The sequence below is a fragment of the Lepisosteus oculatus genome, chromosome 23 (genome assembly GCF_040954835.1).
Source record: "Lepisosteus oculatus isolate fLepOcu1 chromosome 23, fLepOcu1.hap2, whole genome shotgun sequence".
In the NCBI taxonomy this organism is placed as follows: Eukaryota; Metazoa; Chordata; class Actinopteri; order Semionotiformes; family Lepisosteidae; genus Lepisosteus; species Lepisosteus oculatus.
The window spans coordinates 11573540-11595911 of NC_090718.1; the positions used below are offsets into that span (position 1 = coordinate 11573540).

Genomic DNA, 22372 nt, shown 5'->3' on the forward strand with positions numbered 1-22372 from the left:
TTTGTAACATAAAGGGCATTCGCCCTTTTATTTCACAACCGTTAGTCAACCTAGTAAAGTATATTTAATGACATTTTTTATTATTTAAATTTTACTTAATACCACCACCAAACACACGCCGAAAACTCAGTCACACCTGCAAAAATACTGTCAATGACTACAGGCCTCCCCCCACGTTCAAGTAAAGTTTTCTCTAAAATGCAACAGTTAACTCACGGTTCATTGAGTGCCTTACGCATTGAGTGGCTTTTAGTACACCCCGAAGCACGAACATACATTGTATCGCACTTTTCGGAGAAAGGTTTAAATGTTTCAAAGCAATATAAGCTTCGTTATATTATTGTATTTTATAAAGTAAATCGCCCCCTTAAACGTTTTAGTTTAGACGTAAAGTTGTTTGCAGTTTTAAACAAAGCGAGTGCTTCACTCAATGTTTGAATGAGGTCCTTGCGGAGATTAAGAAAAGAGGATTCACTCAGCATCGGTAAGAGAAACTGAAATATTGAGCTAGGTGCTCATTGTTTGTGGAAGGGGTGTTAGAAGGGCCAGTAGGGGGCGCTCAGTCTGCAGTCTGTGGGGGTCCTTATGCCCCAGTATAGTGACGGGGACACCATACTGTAAAAAGGGACTGTTCTTTGGATCTGACGTAAAACCAAGGTCTTGACTCTCCATGGTCATTAAAAATCCCAGGGTGTTTCCCGAAATGATTAAGAGTGTTAACCCCGGTGCCTGGCCAAATTTTCCCATGGTCATTACAATCATGGCCTCCTAATAATCCCTATATATGAACTGGCTTCATCACTCTGTTCTCCTCCCCACTGATAGCTGGTGTGTGTTGAGCGTACTGGTGCACTATGGCTGCCGTCGCATCATCCAGGTGGGGCTGCACATTGGTGGAGGAGGAGGAGAGTCTCCATTACCTGTAAAGCGCTTTGAGTGGAGTGTCCAGAAAGCGTTATACAGGTGTAAGCAATAATAATAATAACTTACACTTATATAGCGCTTTTCTTTTATTATTATTATATCATATATCTGTATGTATATACCCGTTTGTTGTATTTTAAAAAATAATAAAAACCTTAAAAAAGCATACGCGAGAATCTGTCTTGCCATGTGTCTGTGTCTGCAACGTTTCACTAAGAAAGGCTGTATTTTCACTGGGATTTAGAACAAGGCACATATGCATTTTATTTTTATCTTCGCCTCATTGGCATCGACACGTCTGTCTGTGAGATCAGAACACGCGTGCGCACTCACTCCTAAACAAAAACAAAAAGAAAATATTAAGAGAGCGTTTTAATGTTAAGTTCTTACTGCTTTAATTTTATCCTCCCCGAACTTTAGGGAACAATGGATAAAGCAGTTAAAACTGGTAATTCGTTTGCAATTTTGTTTGGCGATATTACTAGTTTTCAACGCTGGACACAGTAGTACTTAAAAATAAGAAAACGTTAAAGATTGTTTTATATCGCATAGTGCGCGTTTCCTTATGAAGCGTAATTAATAGGATTATTAAATTCAATATATAACACGAAACTCTGTTATTTTGTAAATACAACCTACAAATTCTCAATGCGAGCTATTTTATAGCACAATAAAACACGTATTCTCTGGCGCCACAATCTTTCTTTCTCGTTTGCATTTCAAGGGAACGGTCCTTATTTGCTGAAAGTGGCGCACTGAGGTTTGAAATTGATTGACGGCAGTTTAGCCCAATCACAGACGAGCTTCTTCAAAGCCATCCAATCCGTGACCTTTCTGGATCGTTCCTTGCCTGATTGTTACGCCTCTATGGACTTGTCACACCTAATATCGATCAACCAATTGCCGCCCAGCAGGTACAGCCCCCTACGTCTTTGAACCAATCAGAGGCTCACCTTGAAACCTCAATCCAATCGAATTGAAGTGTGAATTCATGGGGGCGGCGGTTAACGCCAGGGATAAATTAGTCAGCATCGAAAGCATTTCGCTCAGTTTACGCTTAGATTTTCAGGTACGTTCGAGTTGTGAATCTCCAATTATGTCTGGCAGAGGCAAAACTGGCGGAAAAGCCCGCGCTAAGGCGAAGTCTCGCAGCTCCAGAGCTGGCTTGCAGTTCCCAGTCGGCCGTGTCCACCGGCTGCTCAGGAAAGGAAACTATGCCGAGCGGGTCGGCGCCGGAGCCCCGGTGTATCTGGCCGCGGTGCTGGAGTACCTGACCGCCGAGATCCTGGAGCTGGCTGGCAACGCCGCCCGGGACAACAAGAAGACCCGCATCATCCCCCGGCACCTGCAGCTGGCCGTCCGCAACGACGAGGAGCTGAACAAGCTGCTGGGCGGCGTGACCATCGCGCAGGGCGGCGTGCTGCCCAACATCCAGGCCGTGCTGCTGCCCAAGAAGACCGGGCAGGCCGCCCCCAGCACCGGTAAATCCGGCAAGAAGGCCTCCCAGCAGTCCCAGGAGTACTAGACTGGCCGGAGAGGAAGACGGGCGAGCGGCGTCACGGCACCACCTTACTACCGACTGACCGATACCATCCACCCCTTCAACACAAAGGCCCTTTTAAGGGCCGCCCAGATGGTCGCAGAAAAGAGCTGAATTTCATTCTGATGGGGGGGGTTTGTTGTGTGTCTCGACTGTATTGGGGTTTAGCTTAAGTCCCGGGGAGCGCTGACTTTAAAAAGGCTGGCGCTGCCGTGGGCGGACATCACTCGTGCTAAACAGGTTTAAATCTATGTCCCTTACACATTATTAAGTAGGGCGGTCCTTTGTATTAAAAGCTGCTATAAGCTTTTTTTTTTTTACTTAAAGGTGGTTGTTTCCCTGCACGAAGTTTAGCAGTCGGTGTTGGGGGGGTTAATGTCACTTCCGGTGAAGACTTCACCCACGTGTCTGCCTGGGCGCCAGATTTGAAAATGTGGCGATTAAGAGGCGGCGGGGTTTGTTTAATATCCGCCAATGCGGGTGGGTTGGTTGACGTATATTCCTTTATTCCATTTTGGAAAGTTATCTGTTAACATACAATGTTTAAATTGTCGCACGCGGTTTAAGTTAAATCGCTACATCCATAAATCGCAACGCCTAGGGAAACGCAACGGTCGATTAATTTCATTCTTATTATAACTTCCAAAACCAGACAATTCTAGCAAGTCTTCAGACTATTTACTCTGTAAAAAGCAGTTGGTATTGTTTAGATCTCAAAATGGTCTAATCTTAACTGTAGATGGGTTAAAATTACCAACAGTGAGCATGACGTGTTGCCGCCGCTACCCCCGTCCTGGTTTTGCGGGTGAAGAGTGGAATAGAACAGTTAAAACAATTTACCAACAGGTGCTTCCTCTCTGTGCTCATTTCAAAATGAGCACATGCTTTCCAAAGGCAGCTGCTTCAGATGTGGGGTTTTTCAAGGCACGTCTGCTAACGGTTGCATTTTTTTTTTAAAACGGGCTTATTCTTTGCATTTGAAGTATCAATTCAGAATGCCATCTGAAATACAGTAAAACTTTCTGCCAATACAGACATCTTTTTGTGCATCTGCTGTTACTACTCACCATGAGGCCACGTGCACTACTCTAGCAACAAGCCTGTGCCCTCTGAAGTGGTTTTAAGTTGGGGGAGGTTACTGATCAAAAAGTTCCAGCTCAAGAAGAAGGTAAAAATGAGAAAAATACATCTTTCAAAAAGTTTGGACAAAACATTTTTATTTTGTTTCCACAGATGAGTCAGTGCCAGATTATATTTAATACCAGTTACATTTCTAACAGTTGATCATTAACACAGGTCTTTAAGGCTGTTTACCTTTAACTATGAATTCTGGGTATATGTAAAAGGCACATAGTATCTGGTGATGTTCAGGAAATCCTTCCTTAACTCTGCATATTGAAGAGTAGAGATCTATATTTTTAAAAATAAGTTTTTATACACATATATTAACAACCACCCATGTATAAAAAAAACATACAAGTACAATGCAAGACATTTAACGAACTGAAAGCAGCTTGTAACAGCATTTCAAGAGCATTGTGGCTGAAAGTATAGAGACATAATACATGCTGTATTGTAACACAAATACTGTCTATTCCAGTAAATCCTGTTACATTTGTGATCATGAATTAAGTAAAAAAGCTTTTTACAGGCAAAGTATAATTGCCTATTTTTCTGTCTCGGATGTATTCACCTACTGCTCAAGGCTCAGTAGAATTACAAGCCCAGAGCTCTTTAAATACAGCATGCTGAGATGTTAACGCTAAAGTATCACTTGCATTGTCTTGTGCTTAAGAAAAAAAATCCAGTGTTGTAAACTTACAGAAAGTTTGAATCCCCCCACATTAGTCAGCTAATCTTGAAATCTTTATCTGACAAATTTGACAATCCTGTCTGTTCTGCAACATTAACTAGTGTACCTCAAACATTCCAAGTCATCATTGCTAGCAAACACTGCTAGTGTACATAATCTGTCTGTCATGCTCCAATCGAGAGAATGGAAAACAGAACTATACGTCTTTGGGAAACATGTCGTATATATATAGGTTTGCATACATTCTGTATATATCAACAACTTTATAACACTATAACACATCCAATTTCTTTTTGGATAGAGGGAAGTGATGGTATAAATGAAGAGACAGTTTGGTCAAAGTACATATGTGCAATTCACAAAGGCAAAACTTTAAAAAGAAAATGGGGGTTTGAGGTTCCCCTGCTTACGAAATCTTATTGAACATCAATTCCCACCGCATGCCGTTTTCACAGCACCTGATGCATCTTTTAAAATCCTAGGGAACAAAGGGAGGTTTGAAGGTATGATGATGAGACTAGAGTATCTGTCAAAGCTGAGATTGAGTCACACTTGTTGGAGCAGCAGTGAGACTCAACTCAGTTAATGCTCACAGTGCAAAAGTGTTGCAATTTAAAAACCAACATCTGAATGTTGATTCTGTAGGGGATATGTCAGGGCTGGAGAACCACCATACTCCCAACGACTTCTATCGCTGCCAGAACATGGCAAGTCACAGGAGGCAAAGCCAATTTGAGTAACGTCTGCCCAATCGGCCCGTTGTGCCCCTGGTTCTTGGGCAACCCTGGCAAATGTCGGCTAGTGACACGGTCCCGGGCTCGAACCCGCAACATCTGGGCCTAACGGCATGACTGGTGCTCCAAGAAAGGGTCTGTACAGCTAAAGCCACTACAGAGCCCCTTGGGTAATAAAAACCAAACACCTGAGTTTATTCAGTTTTCTAGGACGTCAACAAACCACAGCGGCTTGTTTCAGGTGTTCACAGGGAGAAGCTGACGTGCTGCAAGTCGAGACAGGGAGGGTGTCACTGGGAGTACGGGAGGGGATTGGTCAGAGTCACCTCTAGCATGAACGATCTATTCTGATGAGCCTCCTGGTGGGGTGGAAACTTTCTGCTTGGCCCCCCGGGGGTGGAGTGATGCGGAGAGCAAGGGTTACTTGGCGTCATTGAGCTGCCTGGCCACGGTCAAGATCTCCTTGGCACCTTTGCTCAGCAGGAGCTTGGCCAAGTCCACCCCCAGCTTCTCTGCCGCTTCCTGTGCCAGGTGGGGCACGTTCCCCGCCGTGATGCCCACCCGCTGGGCGCCGTCGTCCACCCCGTCCTCCTCCTGCGCCAGGACCAGAGAGAAAGGCACCGTCAGGCCCGTTGCACTGCAGCGAACTGGACTGACCGACCTGAGCCCGACAGGCACGCCTCACAGTGAAGGGCTGGGAATGCGTCTGTGCCTCAGCAAAGCAACACTCAACTGCTTTATAAAATCATAGATGCAGGAGCGGGAGGAACTACAAGGTTGGGTTTTTTTGGAGAAGTTTGTCCTGGTTTCTTCGCACACATTAGTGTATTCTATAGTTTTCTATAGCATAGTATTCCATCATACTATGATCTCTTCGCAGTTCTTCCTGTACCCACAATGACTGTACTCCTACATCACTACATACACGACAACTGAATGTAAGCTTAAATTGTACTTAAAACTGTACTAGTTGTACTATTTAATAATTTAATAATTATTTTCGCACTGTTTCGCACTGTTCGCCGTATTAAGTTAGCACTGATTTTGAGAAACACTTTTCACTATACTACGCACCCGTGTAAGTATAATGACAAATAAAGTTGATTTGAACATCATGAATTCAAATCAGGTCTCTGAGTTTGAAAGAAAATAAGCAGGTACTCTTTGACTAAGGAAACCCACATCTATAAAAAGCTCTAGTTTTCAGTTAGTAATTTTCTAGTTCCTTTCTATGTTTCTCAAGAAAAGGAAATTTGCCAAGATGCCCCACAGACAAAATCAGTAACAACAAGCTACTTTTCACTCACTTGCACTGATTTCACTTATTGGCTCCAGTGTTCATCTCAGCCAAGCAAGTGACATTTCACTTATTCATTTCAGTTTAAGGGCAATATTAAAATCCCATCTTTTGGCCTAGTGTCCCATGGGACAGAATTCCTACAGCGTGACCAGTCTTTGGACTTCAGTCCCACCGACGGCCCTAAGCCTGCTGCTGGCGGCCCAGTCCCGCTGCAGAACCAGGACTGGGCCGCCACTGTTCCGAGACGCAGCGAGAGACCAGCATGCCGAGCTCTGAGAGGAGCACGAGCGGGCCTCACCTGCTTGTCCGAGGCGACGCTGGCCTGCATGGTCTCCTTCAGGCTGTCCGAGCCGTCCAGACTGTACACAGCACCCGTCAGGTAGAGCTGAAACAGAACGTCCGACAAAACCAGAGCTGAGACAGCGGCCGGGACACGGAGTTCTGCTCCCCCCAACAAGCCACACTGTCTCACTCCCGCGCCCCAGCAATCAATTCAAACGTTGGAAAAAAAAGACGCCCCCTTTCTTCAAGTTCCATCCAAACTAAACAGGATTTTTTTTGTGTTTGTGTGAGCCACACTTCAAAGTGTGGAACGTGCCGGAATGATCTGCAGTTTGAATGAGTCGGGCTACAATTCTGTGCCGGAGCACGGCAAGGGTCAGATTTGGGCCCCTGGTTTTACTTCCGGAAGCACATGTTCCCTCCTGCCCGGTCAGTTTTCATTACCTGGGAGTCCTTGATCTCGGTGTGCACTGCCACTGGCACGCTACAGCCGCCCTCCTGGGAGACGGAGAAGGACACGGTGAGGGCGTCGAAAGAAAGCGTGTGAGCACCATATCGCTACACAGTAATAGACTCCAAATATTAAACATATAAGACTTTCTACATAAGTATTTAAAAAGAAAATAATGTGTAATCGGAAGCATAGTGACGCAGTGGTTAGCACTGCGGCCTTGACGCGCTGGGACCCCAGATTCAGTTTTTGGGGTGCTGTCTGCGTGGAGTTTGTATGTTCTCCCTGTGGTCACGTGGATTCCCCCCCCCCACAGTCCAAAAACGTGCTGGAAGGTTAATGAGTTTCTGGGAAAGTGGTCTCTGGTGGGACTGTATGTGCGTGTCTGTGTTTGTCCTGCGATGGACTGGTGTCCCATCCAGGGTGTACCCTGCCTTGCTCCCGTTGCTTGCTGGGATAGGCTCCAGCTCCCCCACGACCTGTAAAGCTGTTACAAAATGAATGAATTAATGGATAAATACTGTATAGATTGTGTTTTTATGCCTACTGTCAGCATAAATGTGCTGCTGCCTCACAACTCTTGGTTCTCTCTCTGATCCTGGGGGTTTCCTTGCAACGGCATGCTGGCTATTAAGTGTCCCCATGTGCGCCGATATGGTCTGGTGTCCCACAATAGGAAGGATTTCTGCCCAAAATCCAGGCCAGAGCAGGAGGTGAAAAGTGAAAAGGGCCCCGTTTCGGGATATACAGCCCTCCCTGCTGCGTGTGCCGTCCGGGTGTCGCGTGGAGAACTTTACCAGGTACTTGAGGAAGGCTCTCTCGGCGATACAGCGCAGCACGGTGTCGGGGTCGTGCAGCACGGACACCATGTCCAGGATGTCTTTGTCACAGGCACGCACCTCCACTGCCAGAGCACCCTGAAAACAGGACACGGGGGTGGATGTTCTGAGCGGGCAAACACAACAACATTGTCCCCCCCCAGATATTTCCATGGTAACCGGGGCACTCAAAACAGCAGCTGAAATACTGGAACAAAGCACTGCCTGCGGACTGATGAACAGCAAAATCGTTTGACTATGGGAAGGATTAACCACACAAATTACAGGTTTGTTTTTTTTAACAAATTTTACTAAGCACAGAAAAATAAGGGGAATAACAGCTGAAACACATTAAAAGGAGCAACAATGACTGCCGGTTTGTGTTGAGTTACATTTGCCAATCATCCGGGCAAAAACTGCATGAATTGCAGGACTAACACAGAAGGATACGACTCATTCTTTAATTGGGGGAAAAAAAATAGATTCTCTTTTTACTTTTTAAATACCAAAAGCTTGAAATGGCTAACTAACAAACTGGCATTTTACATTTTGGTGCCTGCCTTCATTTCATGAGAACAGAAACAAATGTACCAACCTGGCCAACGGCGTACATACAGTCTTCAGGACCCAGGACCTGCAGACGGGACAGAAACAGAGAGCCATTCGCTATTGTAGAAATCTGACTCCGGCCTGGGGTCATTACCCACGACCCGGCTGGGGTGATGTTTGAACAGACACCTGCTGCTGTACATGTTCATCTCAGAAACAGCTGATAACATCACCAGCAATAACCCCTGGGCCAGAAGGGAAAGGGTCATTTATAAACCTCCATTCATGGTTATAACATGGGTTGACCATGGCTGGATCCTTGACTATAAAACTCTCCATAATACTGTTGTAATTCGGGGCACAATGGGAAATACACCCAGTGTGTTTCTCCTTCAGTGATCTCCGGAAGTGGCCATTTTCATCACAAAACGTGACCCCATGCATCTCTACACGATGTATTTTCCCCCGTCCCCACTCCGAGTTTAGCATGCTTTCTTATAAAGGGAACAATCCCCCTAATGAAACAAAGTAATTGTTTAAGTAATTCCCTTCACATTTCCTTTGCTTTCAAGAAAGAGAAACAAGTGCTGTAGAGTAACACAGGTGAACGTGGTTCCATTCACCCCCATCACGCCCCTTTAGGATACCTTACACGCACTCTCCTCCGAGAGTGGTGATCACACTGGCCCCCTCATCGGGGTAGGAAGGTACATAAGTGCATATTCTGTTACTTCTGGGCCCTTTGCCTTCAGAGGCTCAGGTTCCCCAAGTTGTCCTCAGTGCTAGGAACCTCCTGCTCCCAGACACCAACACGGTGCCTCCTGCTCCTACTCCATCAGGCCACCCTCTCCCACACAGCCAGCGCCCCGGACTCCCAGGTCCGCCTCCAACCCCCGACGTCCTCTCCCGACGCCGCCAGGTTGGGTCGCACAAACCCACACTCCCTACATCACTGCACGCCTCGCCGAGACCCAGCACCCAGTCCGTCTTCAACACACCCTGGCGACCTCTCTGGCGCCTCACTCTCACGCCCTTAGGTGTTGAGCTCCCAGCTGCCAGCGCACCCCACGTTGTGCCCCTGTGTTAGAGCTACACCTGCAAGGCTTTAAAACAGCAGAACGGCTGGGACCAGTACGGCAGACCAGCGTGAGAGCGGCTCCAGTTAGTGAACACGAACGGTACTGGTTCTGCGAGGAGCCTCTCACCTGGCCCACGCGGTTCTCCCAGCCCATCCTGCGGAGCCCGGCGGCCGCCAGGATGATCGCCGCAAAGTCCTCCTTCTCGTCCAGCTTCTTCAGGCGGGTGTTCAGGTTCCCCCGCTGGCGGGGCAGGGGTCAAGGAAGCACACAACCCCCCCCAAGCGGAGCTCGGAAGCCCACAAATGGAAAGAGAGGGAGCACCAGATCTTTCTGGCAAGAGGCAAAAGGCCTCTGTGGCCGGGTTTAAAAAAAGAGAAAACGATAACCTTAACATGGTCTGAGGAAGAACTTTGAGATGGCCACGGTATAGATTCAAATGTAAGTAAGCAAGGCTTGCAGAGCGTGGGATTGTTTTGTATGTTGTGGTAGACGAGCTGTGTGTTTCACAGGACACAGGAAGCCTCGGTCTTTGGGTCAGGAGCCTTGGGGGGGGGGGTGTTCTGGGAAGGATACGATATCTTTGAACTCCAGGTGAGGAAACCTCTTCTTCAGCTGGGCAGCTCGCCGCAATGAGCTGGTGCCAACGACGCTGTGCAGAAAGAGAGTGCATACTGTATGGACAGTCTTTTTAACCTGGCTGCTCCGCGAGAACATCTGATGTCTAATGCAGTGATGCGGGGTGCCTTTAACCTTAACCTGCAGTGCCCTCTGGGGGTGAGTTTTTAGGAGGTCAAATCTTTGAAAGCACAAATTAAGCAGACACATAAGTGCAACTGTTTCGTCGAATCAAGCTTTGGTATTTTAAGGTACGCTTGAAAAGGAGTGTGTAATTTTTCATGTATTCTTAATTTGACCGCAAAACTAAAATAAAAGTATAATTCCATTTCTTTCATTCTATAGTTATGATATATCTTAGGTTTAAGGAACTGACCTACTGCAATGAGTTTTGATAAGGGGTGCAGAGAAACAGAGGGGTGCAGGCTGCAGTAAAGGTTAAGACCACTGGCGTAACACGAAACATATCCTGCCACCTCCCCCTAAGAACATAAAGTTCACAAACGAAGAGGATGCTGTTTGTCCCGCCTAGCACATTTTGTAGAAAGTATTTAATAGTTTCAAGGGTCTCCAGTTGTTTTGTGAAAGAAGCCAGGTCATTGACTTCAGGAACATGGTTAGGCAGCTTGTTCCCACAACCCTTTCGCAAAGAAGGCTTTCGATTTTTAAATGCACTTCAACCAAGTTTTCACTTCTGCCCTCTAGTTCCTGTTTCACTGTTGAATCTGAAAAGGTCCCTGCCTTCATTCATGTGCTTTGCTGGTATTTCATTCCTGCTCTGTGAATGAGAGGGTCTGAAGTTCGCCCTGATCTCCAGCCCGTTACTTACCTCTTCTCTGGAAGAGTGCCCAGGGTTTTCCCAGCATTCTTCGGGTGAAGAACCACTGCATCATGGGGATTTTCACGCCTGAAAGCAGTTATCCATCAGGGTGAGGGTTCAATGGGACAGGGCGTGCCAGAAATAAAAATCACAAAATGGTCTACAGTGAAAGGAAGTAAAACTGTTACTTAACTTCTTTTACTTGAAAAGCCTCACATTTGGAAGTTAACCTCTCTGTTTTACGGAATGAGGCTCCTTATTTTCAGGGTAATAGAGCCTCAGATAAGGTATATTTGCTAGTACCTCTTCACTGTTCCTGTGAGATGAGTGTGATTTACCAAAAATATTCACATTTGTGTCTCATTTCATAAACTGGTCCAAAAAGAATTCTCACTTCAAATCACATTCAATTACTTTTTAAAAAAACAACTGACCGGGCAGTTTTTGATTTACAGCCCAGTTCAAGATCTCGCAGTTTGGGATACTGCCCAACTTCTAGTGAGAACCTAACTCCTCAAGTCTTCTGGGACAAAGATGCGGTTTTGCAAGGACGTTTACAGGCTCCATAATGCCCCACTCTTCTGTCTGAGGTCGTCCATGTCGATCTAGTTACTCACTTGAGCACAGCTCCGATGGTGAAGCCAGGAGGCAGAGAGGTGGGCAGGTCCTTAAGGGAGTGCACAACCAGGTCCACCCTGTGAGCAACACACATGGAGGAAGAGGCTTAACAGAATCAGAGAGTCACACAGCAGCCCAGACCAAACCTTCTGCACTTTACTCTCCATGTTGTGCAAAAACACTTGTTGCAAAAAAGATCAGAAAGCACACAGGCACGCATTGAAGCCTTATTTTAAAATAACTGGTTGCCATCGTATAGTACTAAACATCCCAAAGGAACCCCCACAAAAATCCCATTTCACCCATTGAAATGCAGCAGCAACTGGGTGCCGACTGCCATACTGCCCCAGCAGTCCCACTACATAGCCGATCAATTGGGAGGAAATTACATCACCAAGTTGAATTAAGGAAGAAACTACAGGGCCCAGACAGCCAGGACCCCCAGATTTACACACTGCCACCAGATCTGTAAAGACCAAACCGTCGAGACTTCTGTATAACTTATCTGAAGGACGCCACCTTCTACAGTGCAGTGTCCCAGGTCACCATACTGGGCCAATGGGTTGGAACTTCTGGTTCAGGGGTGTGAAGAACCCCCTACTGGTCCAGCAGCATAATGGTTTTCTAAGATCTCCCATCCCTGAACTGACCGGTACTTGGTTAGGTTCCGAGATCTTGATAACACTGCTATCAGTCTTGGTAACGAGAGGATCAGTTTGAAATTCAAGGTTTTAAATGGTCTTAAGCATACAGGCCCTGTACATAAGGAGCCTTACTCGTTCCTCTCCAAGGCGTTCTCCAGTTCCTTGGTGAAGAGGCTTTTCTCTCCAATCTGAAACACACAAACCAACAACTCCATATCAACGGGTCATAGTTAAACTGAAATCCTGACACTCGTATACAGAACACCATTCCAGACTTTTATGAATTCCAAAAAGATCTGATGATCATTACCTTTTCAAAATCTATGAATGCTGGCTGAAGACCAAAACTAAGGTTACAATTTGATTTTTCCCCAATATCATACTGTTTCACTATCTGAGATTCTGTAAGCATTTTCCTGGTTAAATTGTACAGATAAAGGAAAGGCCCAGGGAGAGCTCCAGTCCAGTAGGTCACTATTAAATCAATCTATTTCTAAAGATATGGAATGATCCCACTGAGATCAGCTGTTACACCAAGTAATTTAAGAGATAATTTCAGGCTCAAATCAAGGTCCTCTTCAGCTCTTGAGGACCAGAGTTCTGTTATTTGAACAGATTACTGGTTTGATTCATCAATAGCTTACAGGCTTTGCCAATTTTTCCCAAAACAGACAAACAGTCCTTAAGAATTCGACTAAGTGGATTGAGGCTCTCCATGACCAGGGTTAGACAGCCCTGCAATAGAGGCAGCAAAACAGGACTTGTATTAATGTACTCACACTGACAGAGAACCATTTCCAAGCAGGTGTTCAAACAACAATCTTACATTTGTTATTAGGTAGCAATTATTACCCAAAGGGCTAATTCGTAACCAAGTCACATGGCAGATATCCAGTATGATCCTTGTAACAAATTAGGGAAATCCAAATTGCTTGTGTACTGTAGTGCTGGGGCAGTGACAAAAAAAGCTCACCTTTGACAAAGCCGTATCCAGGATTTTGTCCCCAGTCGTTGACATGGCAACTGGCACAGGAAAAAAAAACCAAGGTGAACACAGCAACGATACACCAGGAAACCAAACCCCGAGACACCAGGACAGTCAGCAGATGGCTGATTTCCTGAGCGTTTAAAGATCAAGGCTTAACGTTTTAAAGTCAAGGTACTGCCCCAAGAAAATGTACAAGCAGCAGATGGAAAGAGTTTTAAGTTTGAGCCCTGTCTGAGTAACAAGTGTCTGAAAATTAAATATGCTAAAGATGCTTTTGTGGCTCATAAGCAAGGATATGTTACTCAGCTGTAAGTGCATTATATTGAGTCTGAATTGTACACTGCATTTGTAACTATATGTGGATAAAATGTCTAAATTGCACATTAATGAAAAGACTGTTCTTTCAGTCCTTCCTTTCTTTCTTTCTTTTCTGTCTAAGGAATGACACCTCTTCCTCGCACTTGCAGTAACATAGGAACTGTGGGATGACCCAGGCAGTCACAGCGAAAGAAAAGATAGGAAACTGAACTGCGCCCGATTCTTCGCAGCACAATCAGCTTTCTTGTGAAGCACACAGACTTCCCCTTATTAACTGGAAGTGAGACAGTTTGCTGGTGGAAATCCAGAACATCTGAGTCAGCTCTCTTTGCAGGGGGCTGACCAATCGGAGGCGCTGAAGATCACACTGACAGAAGGGAGATGTCTCTTGTGGTTGAAGTAACCAGTTGCATCATTTACCGCTGTTCCAGAACCAGATGCATACTCTTCCAGTTTGTGACAGTCAAGTGACCCTCATGTTGGAAAAAACACTCCCGCCCACAGCAAAATATGGCAGGAGCATTTGATCAGCTTGAGCTCTTTTTATGCCCAAGGTAAAGCTGATGAGCACGTACAAAAAGCTCACTTTTTCACTACACCTACTTTGGTCAATATGACAATAGTTAACTGAAAATAAAAGGCCTCAACTACCCGTCTGAACTTGCAGACCTCAATCCAATTGAACAGGTGTGATTCAAAACCAAGAATGCCTTCACAAACGGAACCGAGAGCAATTCTGCCTGGAAGAATAGAGCCGAGTAGCACACGTACATTGGTATTCTTAATCGCGCTGATCTCTCAGGACATGCACAGCACAACAGACAACACCACACAATGCAGACAAATGGAGCACTAAATATGTTGTGGGACAATATATGTAAATAAATATGTAGAAGTGAGACAAATAAAAACATGGCAGACCATGCAAAAAGTGCATAGGGCAGATGTGTGTATAGGCACTGTCGTTAGCTGTCGAGAATATGCACTGCAGTGGGATAGAAGCTGTTCTTGAGTCTAACGGGTCCCTGCTTTAATAGTGCAGTACCACTTGCCAGAGCCAGTCCGTGGCCGGGAGTTTTGGGATCACGAATGATGGATTGGGCCGGTGCGCCAGCAGTTGGTGTGGATCTCACCGATTGGTGGTAAATCACATCCTATAATCGCCGGTCCCGTTGCCACAACCCTTTGTAGCGCATCTCTGACATGCATGGCAGCACCACGCAGCGATGCCGCTGGCGAGGACACTTTCTATGGTGCTGTGGTAGAAGCTCATGAGGAACTGCTTCCCCATATCGCATTCCTTTAAGCACCGCAGAAACTGAGAGCTGTTTTCAGACTAGTCAAATTAGTCCACATTTGACAGAATAGTCCAAAATCTCTCTTCAGAAGAGCCACAGTCTCGAAGTGCACTACAGGAGGGGTCTAAGACATGGAATCCCTGCTGGGGAGGATTTAGAAGATACTACAAGGGTGCCAATCAATGTGAACCTCATGTTCCCTGGGCTTTTTAGACTCTCTATGAAGCTTATAACTTTGCTCTGTGCCATAAAGATAACTGTATAACATGTGCAGATTTTTTTTATGCAAGGCATTATCCAATCTGTCAACCGTCTTGTTCGACGATCTTATTAGTTCCTATTTGGGGTTTAGAACACATCTGGGAGAGCCTGTACTGGGGATGCTGTCTCTCTCAGGGTGTGGCCTGCCCTCACCGATCTCGAGTTGCACCTCAGGGTAGAGTTCCTTCAGCTTCTCTGCCACACTGTCGGTCTGAATCCGAGCCAGCTGAAAAACAGCAGCACACACATAAAAATGAGCCAAACAAAGAAGGGCAGTGTCGCCCATTCACAGGATGTCCAGTCTAAATCCAGGCAGTGCAAACCCACTCCAGCATCCCAGATCGTGTGTTCTTCACCGAGTTAGTACCTGGGCGATAGCAAACACCCTTTTACAGTGAATAGGGTGGATGAATCTTTTTATGACTACAAATGTATTATTGAACAGAAACAAAACCATGCTTTAATCTTCTTATATAGAGCAAAACCATTTTTTGAGAACTATCTAAAAATGATACAAGGAACTAAATTCTGCAAAGGATAGCTTTTAAAATAATCTTCTGTTTTTCAAAATCCCTGCTCCGTCACATATTGCCATATCCTACTCCTTGCATGCAAACACTGAAAATATATGAACTGTAGACAATTAAAAGTTGTTGCTCAAGTTGCAAAAAAAACTATTGCATTAACTAACATCTGTCTTTTATCCAACTTTTTTCATCACAAAGGATACCAAGCGGGGCTTTACACACACAGAAGACTGACTTTGTGCCAACTAAAATCCAGCCCTCACTACACAGCAGGCAGAGATGTGAGAAATTAAAGGGGAAGCTAACACCCTTAATTAATTAAGATGGCCAGATTGTGTAAAATGAAGCCAGGACTCTGGGGTTACACCACTAGAACCCTTATGAACAAGGCCACAGGATCTTAGTAACCAAGAAGATCTCTTTCTGAACATAACTGGACCACCAACCCAATGTTTTCTGAAGACATTCCCTTCCCTTAGCTACTGCCGAGATCAGGCTCGAAGTTGATAAAGCTGTAAAAAGCATTACTCCTGTAATATTCGAGCCCCTGATATACAGTTTTTATATACCAGTAAAAAACTGATCCTGTACAAAGGAATGGTGTCAGATAACACCTCTATCTCACTCTCTGGAGTTTAAGTCAAACCATTTGTGCATTGAAGAGACTCCATGTTATCTGCAAAGACAGAGTGGCATGGCTTCATATCTGATTGCACAGCCCTGTCCCTCCCTCTCTCTGAAGAAAAAAGCGCTAAAATTTGACAGAAAAGTCAATTTTTGCTTGAATTCCACTGATCATTCCATTTCAACTGCTTTCCAATTCTAAAACTTTAGCCCGGGTTAAGGATTTTTGTAGGTAAAATAACACCTCCACCAGTGTTCCCCCAACTGAAAACAACTCAAACAACTCACTATCTTGGGAAGATACTAGTTGAGTGTGGGGCAATATTAAATACTCAGAAGCTCGTCGGGAAACAATATTGGGGTCACAAGGATATGAACTGAAGATTCCTGTTGCAGGAGTGTCCCCAATATAGTTCACTACAAATAAATTACAACCACAGCATGAGGAGAATATGCTCATCAACCTTGGTCTCTTCTGGTTTTTGTTACAGCTGTGCTTTTAAATAGTGAAGCCAACTGATCCATGGAACTGATCTTCTGACTTACCGATCATTGTAAACAACTTCCACACTCAATGTTCGGATTTACAAAGACTTCTGCTTGTTGTTACAGGACAAATTGATCTAACAAATCCATCCATGTTTTTTATTTGTAATAAACACTCTTCCATTTCTGGCTAAACAACTTTATAAGATGTTTATAAGACCAATGGTGATAACCACTCACAGGTGTATCTGACACTTCCTACCACTAAGGCTAAATAGTTCTCAACGGACGGGGAAAAATAAATATCTTAACTAGAGAACAATTTGCCTCAGGTGATTGCTCGTCACGAAAATCAGAAGACTGGTGATCTTCCAGGAAAAGAGAGAAAAGGATACATTTTTCAAAGAAACAAAAAAAGATGATAACATCTAAAGATCTATACTGTACCTGGCTCTTCCTGGTTCCCATCCGTATGACTTGGCTGGCTTTTCCGTTCCCATCCTGCAAAGGAAGGGAAAGACAAGATCCCTCTGAGGTGCTGAACTCACATGGCGAATGCAGTGCCACTGACAGAACACAACCCTTCCCTCGCGATGAATTAAAACATGTGGGGGGGCACCGATAATTCAAACGCACTGGTAAAACAGAAGCATTTTCAACCTCAATCCACATTTAAGAAGCCTGCTAATATATCCAACCCACTAAAGAGATGGATCCCGTTTACTGCAGCAATGAACAAGCAGCTCTTGCAGTAAGTACTCTGCCTCACATTCCTTAACATCGAGAGACCCTCTCATCGCAGCTTATTTTACTTACCCTTGTGGATTTAGGAACCCCGTTCTCCATTGTTCCCGAGAGCAAATCGCCGTTTTATTAACAGGAATGAAGGAACGACAATTTCCCCCGTCTCTAGCAGAGAGCAGTGCTGAAAAGAGGGAAGCTGACTGGAGAGAACAGTGTCTAGCCCTGTGTGCCTGTGGGTTCTTCACCGCCCACCCCTGGCTGCTGCTGATAAGACAGTACTGTCGATTCATGGCAGCCGTTGGAGAGGGTAGGGAGGAGCACCTGGACCTTCTACAGATCAGTACATTGTAGCAAAAAGACTTGGGGGGGGGGGATTCATAGAGAGGTGAATAACTTAAAAAATACAAGCCCATTACACACTACCCTTGTGTTTTCCAAACTGCCCTCACGTTCTCTCTACCAGATCAAGGTCTCTCCAGCACTGCGGTACAAGTGTTCAGCACCACAGCTGTGAAATGCTGCTCGGATGCACTACATTTGCATGGCACCTAAAATACTTTGCATATCCGCTCAGTGGTGATCTTGACTGTTCTGACAAGTGTTTAAGATTAACCCGAAGAAAATGCAGTAGAGATATGAGATCCAAGAGAGACATAACATTGCACAATATGGAGGTGAATTGGTTCATGAAAGCGAAACAGAGTTCTGCTTCATTCAATATGACGTTTTTTTTACATTCCTGCTCTCTATGGCTTTGTTAATCTTCTCATTAAGTAAATTGGACCAACTGAACATTTTTCAAAGATCTTCAGCTGTCGACGATTTAACGAGCCCTAAAAAAACCTTCTGGATTCTAGTCTTTAGGTATAGGAGATGTGCTCCTTTCTAAGCGTTGTGTTCTACGTGTTCTCTCTCTATGCCAGGAGCTGGTCTGACTGCTGTCAAGAATGGGTTTAAAAATGTCACGTATGCTTCCTTGGAACCACATGTGTGTTCTCATGACTTCCAAGTAATCCTCTCAATCCGTATTAGGACGTGCCATTTACGTAAAAGACTGCAGATTTACTTTCGGCACATATGGTTACGAAATATACACATTTAATTTCAGCGCAATTTATTCACAGTTTTACATCACTAAATGTGATGTAATGTAATGTAATGTGATGAAATTAATGTGATCGCATGATTTATTAGACGTTTTCGGTTTATTTCTTTCTTTTACCTACAGATATAAAGCCCAGTTATCAGCACCATAAACCAAATGGTGCATACTCCATACTTTACACTCATAACAATCATTCAACTGAGTCATCTCTAATTGAACTTTTACAGTGTTATGAACAGGTCCTCTGTCTTCTTAAGAATTTATTATTGTATTCCCCCCACTTTGAAAGTTCTTGTTCATTTCAGCCGCCTACCAACATACAGGTTTTCTCGGTTTTAACCAATGGCAGCGCTCAGACACACAGATTGACATTTACAACAGCCAATCGCAGCTCTCCGAATTCAGCTCCAGGAACTTCAGGTTTCCGCGTGTCTACCGTAAACCCACCTGGGCGCCGGGCTCGCGTGACATCCCTGTCCCTTCGACACCGTCAGCGTGGGAGAGAGAGGAGATCGGCTGTGCCGTGAAGGTTGTCCCGCTCTGTACGCGCTGAACAGGAAACTGCAGCAATCCCGGCTACAACGCGCCAAGCTGTCAGAGAGGACAAGAGCGAAGCGCTAAATGAAAAATATTCCGTCCTCCTTCCCGTGTCCTCCAAAGAATGTCATTTCCGGGGGGGAAGGTCACGCATGCGTGTTGCGCCCAATGAAAGTGAGGACAAAATATTAGGAATAATTCCAATATTATAATAATAATAATAATTGCTTACACTTATATAGCGCTTTTCTGGACACTCCACTCAAAGCGCTTAACAGGTAATGGGGACTCCCCTTCACCACCACCAATAATATACTGTCGTTTTTATAGCTTTTTCATTATTCAATTATAGAGACGGATTTGGTCATTATAATAGGTTAGCGATTTCGCTTGAGTTACTTCTAAAAGTAACACATTAAATATTACACATTGGTGGTGGTGGAGGGGATCCCCATTACCTGAAAAGCGCTATATAAGTGTAAGCAATTATTAATTATTATATTCCTTTAAATTTTTGTGTTGTTCCTCTAGAGTGAAGAATTTATTATCACCGGCTTTTGTGGGTTTTTAGGAAACACTACTGTACATTTTGGAAAAGCGGTTACTTCACGCGCCCGTGGGGCATTAAGATTATACGCAGCTAAGTTCTTCATGGTTCAGTCTTCAGTCACTTTATTTTAAATATACTCTTCTGCGAATAGCAGGTACTCCTGCAAACCGTGCCGTACAGTCTGCGATGTCTGTGCTAGGTGCTGTTTTCCGTCTTTAAAAAGGTTAGAGAAAATCTGACATTTGTCTACCGTGAGACTGAGAGTATCGTTCCCCACCATCATGTTTAGTACAATATTTCACTTAAATGATGAAGCGTTAGGATAACAATGTTGGAATTCCACTGCAGCATTCAACTTTTAAGTTTTTGAATTTGTCAAACACCCTTTTTTTATTTCTGCTACAGACCCAAAAGAGGACAAACGCATTGGGATGTGCCTGGATTAACACGATTTGGAGTGTTATTGTATTGCACAATGTAACGTCCCATTTCAAGGCATTTTAAATCAGCTGTCAATCAGGTCAGCGAGCCCGCCTCCAGAATGACGGTGAGCAGACAGGCCCCGCCCCTCTGCGCGTCAGGTGCGCTGCGGCCGGCAAGATGGCAGCGGGTCCAGTTTCCGTTTATCTGGAATTTTACTAAATTGTTCGGTTTCAGTTTTGTTTTGGTATTACTATTTATTTTCCGCGCAGATAAAGCTAAAATATCAATTGTTTTATTTGACGTTATAATGCTGCTGTCTCCTCTCATTGTGCTGCCCCCCTCCCCCCACTGTAAAGCACTTTGAGAAGCCAATTTCAAAGGAGCTATATAAAAGTGTACTATCATTTAAACCTGGAAAGGCAACTTAAAGTACAGCACATAGGATTCTGCTTTGAGACTAGGGGAAGAAAATCAGCCGTGTTCGGTATTAGTCATAGATGACAAGTCATCTGAAATTTGTCAAGATATTAACTGCCAGTGTCTGTACATAAATGTACATTATCATTCAGATAAACTGGATATGACTAATAAATGTGTTCTATTAAATATTAAGACACACACTTGCCTATCAATTGTCTTTATTTTACTTTTAAAACTAAAGTGGCGATTTAACTTTATTTGTACACAGGCCTAAGGAGAATGATTTGTAGAAATTCGACATGCTGTTCATCTTTCTTCAGTTATGCAGCTCCAAGCCCTCAGTGTTCTTCTGCTGACCAGTCCCCAGTCTCAGCTCAGTTGCTGGGCAGGTCTTGTGCTGGTGAGGTATTCATTGCAGTTCAATACTGACCAGCATTTCCATCTGCAATCTGGCTCTCAAGTGGTGTAACTCGTGTTTAATTATAAAACAGTTAAAGTTCCCCACCCCACCCTTTTTCGTACAGATCGTTAGTGTTTTGCGTTTCTGTAATAAAAGGTGTTTGCTTGGTTTGGGAATTGTCTTTTATTTTTTTTATGTATATGATGTATAATGAGAATTTATTTGGCTAGAGAATCTATACTAGGAACTCAGAACAGCCAGTTGCTATAGTTACAAAGTTGTCTTCTAATAAGGACTTCAGCCTTGAAAAGGAGAACCCAATTTATTTATGTTTTTCTTAGAAACTGGTTGAGCTACTTCCGTTTTAAATTCATACACATTTTCCTGGTATTAGACGTGTGGGATTCACGTCTACCCATATATTAAAACTAACCCGTCTGCTCCAAAGGAGGAAATAAAAAAAAAAAACAGGCAAGGTATAAAGACTGACCACTGATCAAAGCAAGCTGGAGACACAGTTTGGGAGCTACAGTGATATGGCCTGTCTACAATGCAGCCATTTTGTCAGTCACAAGCACTGATAGACCCATGTAGCTCACCAAAGGATGTGCTCACTGTCTGTATCATAAATCAGATAAGTAGAAACCGTTCGTTCTGGACCATGTCTGGCCACCTATAAGTTTGGGGGAAATGCCTACAGAGACGTTGTACCAGTTCCGAAGTGAAGGGTCCTCAACGGTTTGTCTGTAATGGCACTGGTCTGCATGGTGCTCTTCAGGCTATCCGAACTGTATACGGCGCCCATCCGGCGAAGCTGCAACAGAAACGCAGAGCAGCGTCATGGTCACAGCTTGGTGCAACCAGATACTCGGTTTATTCCTCAAGAACCTTGCAGTTAGCAACGCAGTGTGAGCTCATAATTATACTCACTATCTCGGTTGTTATGAAGTCTTTCACCGTTGGAAAGGTTAGATTTAGAGACGCAAACTATACGACTCGACGCATGTGCAACAGAAATAAAAATGTCAACAATTTAGTCTTTGTTCTACGGCATGAATAAAAGGGGCTTGTTGTTTACATTGTCAAATTTAAAGCCCGCACCTCAAGTCCAGTCTTTAAATTTTAACATTCGTCAATTAGATCTGATCGCACCTTTATAGGTTTACGGCAGGCCTTTAAGGATATTAGCTCGGTTTTCAACTTGACGGTGCTTACTTTTCCCCCTCGACTTCACCTACGTAACTATCATGCCTTTAAACCAACAGTTAAGAACAGATGCATCGGTGGCTCTCCAAAGGAAGGTGCTTGGAAGTTTCCGCTTGTCTGGCATTTTGTGGTCTTGGTAAGATGGTTTTTGACATTAGAAGAGAGGACATCGGTGAAGACCCTCGCAATGGCTGGCAAAAAGAAAGACTGAAATCAATACAGACGTGCTCTTACTGCTGTTCGCGAGGTTTCACAAGATGCATGTGGCTTAAATGGGAATTTTAATCAGGGATGAATC

The 22372-nt window shown here is 44.4% G+C and overlaps 2 protein-coding genes and 1 long non-coding RNA gene across 4 annotated transcripts; 1 reads left to right on the forward strand and 2 right to left on the reverse strand.

Moving 5' to 3' along the window:
* The first annotated feature begins 1928 nt into the window (after positions 1 to 1928).
* On the forward strand, positions 1929 to 3493 carry h2ax (H2A.X variant histone). The gene has a single exon (XM_015337319.2). It carries the CDS (start codon positions 2021 to 2023, stop codon positions 2447 to 2449), a length of 429 nt encoding a protein of 142 aa, XP_015192805.1. The 5' UTR covers positions 1929 to 2020; the 3' UTR covers positions 2450 to 3493.
* Positions 3494 to 3664: 171 nt separating this feature from the next.
* Positions 3665 to 19184, reverse strand: hmbsa (hydroxymethylbilane synthase a). Of its 2 annotated transcripts, none has more exons than XM_015337546.2 (14): positions 18986 to 19184; positions 17137 to 17190; positions 15206 to 15278; positions 13161 to 13210; positions 12320 to 12375; positions 11543 to 11620; positions 10935 to 11012; positions 10064 to 10139; positions 9617 to 9730; positions 8458 to 8496; positions 7842 to 7961; positions 7038 to 7091; positions 6610 to 6696; positions 3665 to 5605 (listed from the first exon to the last, which is right to left on the reverse strand). In XM_015337546.2, the coding sequence occupies exons 1-14, from the start codon at positions 19007 to 19009 to the stop codon at positions 5432 to 5434; spliced, it is 1077 nt and encodes a 358-aa protein (XP_015193032.2). In that variant the 5' UTR covers positions 19010 to 19184; the 3' UTR covers positions 3665 to 5431. The 2 variants fall into 2 exon arrangements, with proteins under 2 accessions (XP_015193032.2, XP_006642235.3); XM_006642172.3 differs by lacking the exon at positions 18986 to 19184 and adding an exon at positions 17506 to 17654.
* Positions 19185 to 20721: 1537 nt separating this feature from the next.
* LOC138224885 (uncharacterized) lies at positions 20722 to 22222 on the reverse strand. The gene is made up of 3 exons (XR_011183343.1): positions 22084 to 22222; positions 21580 to 21682; positions 20722 to 20865 (listed from the first exon to the last, which is right to left on the reverse strand). It is a non-coding gene; the product is annotated as an uncharacterized lncRNA (long non-coding RNA).
* Between the last annotated feature and the right edge of the window lie 150 nt (positions 22223 to 22372).

Bases quoted from the DNA above. Each gene is read 5' to 3' on its own strand.
- h2ax (XM_015337319.2), top strand. From the start codon at position 2,021: ATGTCTGGCAGAGGCAAAACTGGCGGAAAAGCCCGCGCTAAGGCGAAG.
- hmbsa (XM_006642172.3), bottom strand. From the start codon at position 17,535: ATGGAGAACGGGGTTCCTAAATCCACAAGG. The intron at 7,962-8,457 runs GTTGGTACATTT...TCCTGTTTTCAG, and splicing joins GTATGTACGCCGTTGGCCAG to GGTGCTCTGGCAGTGGAGGT. The intron at 6,697-7,037 runs GTAATGAAAACT...GTTCTGTTTCAG, and splicing joins CCGAGATCAAGGACTCCCAG to CTCTACCTGACGGGTGCTGT.